Source organism: Aulonocara stuartgranti (assembly GCF_965226115.1).
Source record: "Aulonocara stuartgranti genome assembly, chromosome: 5".
NCBI classification, from domain to species: domain Eukaryota; kingdom Metazoa; phylum Chordata; class Actinopteri; order Cichliformes; family Cichlidae; genus Aulonocara; species Aulonocara stuartgranti.
Window position 1 is genome coordinate 10,386,893 of NC_138943.1, and position 1,749 is coordinate 10,388,641.

Genomic DNA, 1,749 nt, shown 5'->3' on the forward strand with positions numbered 1-1,749 from the left:
TAGGATAAAGGGTGTTCACTCATGAATTGATCGTGTGCTGGTTGTGGTCTGATGAGTTTAGGTTGTATCAATAATCAAACTTTATTAAAAATCTCATTAATCCAGCTGTTGATAGGGAGATGTGTTGAGGAAAGTTTCTGTTGTATCTGCGATAGTATTTTGTGCGATAACAGTATCAACAAAAATATCTCAAGAGTATTACTTTGATGCATTCTAGTCAAGTTAAAATGACACCTAATTGTGACACGTTTGTTGTAAATAAGGCAGAAATATGTGGTTGTCTAAGCTTAACATATTTTCATGACCGTTTCAGATGTGTTTTCTGTTGTTATGATGAGCCTGTGCTCAGTCAAAGTCATTGATCTCAGCATCAGGCAGCAGATCAGCTTTCTCTACAGGGTCACCACTTTCCCAGATCCACACAGAGCTGTGTGAGTCTCTCTCCATCAACCTCCCCCCAGCCCGCCAGCTGTTCCCCTGAGATCTAACCATTATCCTTAAGGCAATAACACCATTCAGTGTCTTGCATCCTTTATTGTCTTGCTGAGCTCTCTGATTGGCTCAGACTGTGAGAAACTCCAGTCAGACCAAGACCCACACATTCATATGGAGATGTGGGAGTATAAATAGGAGGGATGAAGCCAGCAGAGATCAGATTCTCGCTACAGCACAGAGATCCAGCCATGGCACCTGTCACTGCGACAATGACCGGTTCTCAGGAGCATCCAACTCTGACCCACAAGGTAAACTGGAGACTCATAGATATTTTAATATCACATACAGCCAACTGATTTTTTTTGTGCTAAAAACTGTGCCACTGAACAAGTTTAGTAATATTATTGTTCTTCTTTCTGCAGCTCAGAAAGCCTCTGGTGGAGAAGTTACGCAGAGAGCGAATTAACACCAGCATTGAGCAGCTCAAGTCTCTGCTGGGTCCAGAGTTCCTGAAACAGCAGCCAGACTCCAAACTGGAGAAGGCAGACATCCTGGAGATGACAGTTTGCTTCCTGAGACGACTGCAGCAGCAGCGTCAAGCTGTGAACTCTGCAACAGTCGATCAGGGCTACTCCAGGTGTGTCCAAGAAATGGTCCATTTCCTGTCCAAAGATGAGGTGAAGACTCAGTCCCAGAGAAGACTGCTGAACCATGTCAACAACCTGCATGCTTCTTCTAATAAGAACCTGAGAGAGGCCAACTTATCTAGCTCCACAGTCCAGACGAGCATCATCAAAGACAAAAGTCCAGTCAGCACTGCTCTATGGAGACCTTGGTAGAAGCCTTGGAAGGACTTGTGTAAAAGTGTGCTTGGAAGTAAAAACTCTATCTTCGTAGAAGTACCTGTAATTGTACTTGTTTCTGGGATTGTCTTATTTTGAAGGGTGCCTGTGCAGCATTTTCCTTTAATCTATATTATTGCCTTTTGTAAAGGTCAGATTCTGTGTTTCTGCAATATTTGCAGACAACGGGTTGGCTGTTATTTTGTGTTTCAAAAGTAGTCGCATTCCGATTCATTGTAAAGTAGACGTTATTATTCCCAGTTTGAATTCCTATATAATGTTGGTTACACTGACAGTGATGTATGTATGCATGTTGAACATGTGTAAAATTTTATGTGATATCCACATACTTTACTGATTGAAATGTCCTTTCTGGTCTTTAAATGTGTTAACTGTCTGCATTTTTAGCAGATAACCTTCAAGACAAACGTGTTGCTTATTGACTCTGTGAGTGACAGCACACATACCTTCA

The 1,749-nt window shown here is 42.0% G+C and overlaps 1 protein-coding gene across 1 annotated transcript; it reads left to right on the plus strand.

Annotated features, from left to right (window-relative positions):
- Positions 1–337: 337 nt before the first annotated feature.
- On the plus strand, positions 338–1,749 carry LOC309706636 (transcription factor HES-5-like). The gene is made up of 2 exons (XM_082533339.1): positions 338–743; positions 858–1,749. The coding sequence occupies exons 1-2, from the start codon at positions 636–638 to the stop codon at positions 1,272–1,274; spliced, it is 525 nt and encodes a 174-aa protein (XP_082389465.1). The 5' UTR covers positions 338–635; the 3' UTR covers positions 1,275–1,749.

Coding starts and splice junctions, on each gene's coding strand:
- LOC309706636 (XM_082533339.1), top strand. CDS start 636: ATGAAGCCAGCAGAGATCAGATTCTCGCTACAGCACAGAGATCCAGCC. Junction 744..857: donor ATCCAACTCTGACCCACAAG/GTAAACTGGAGA, acceptor TTCTTTCTGCAG/CTCAGAAAGCCTCTGGTGGA.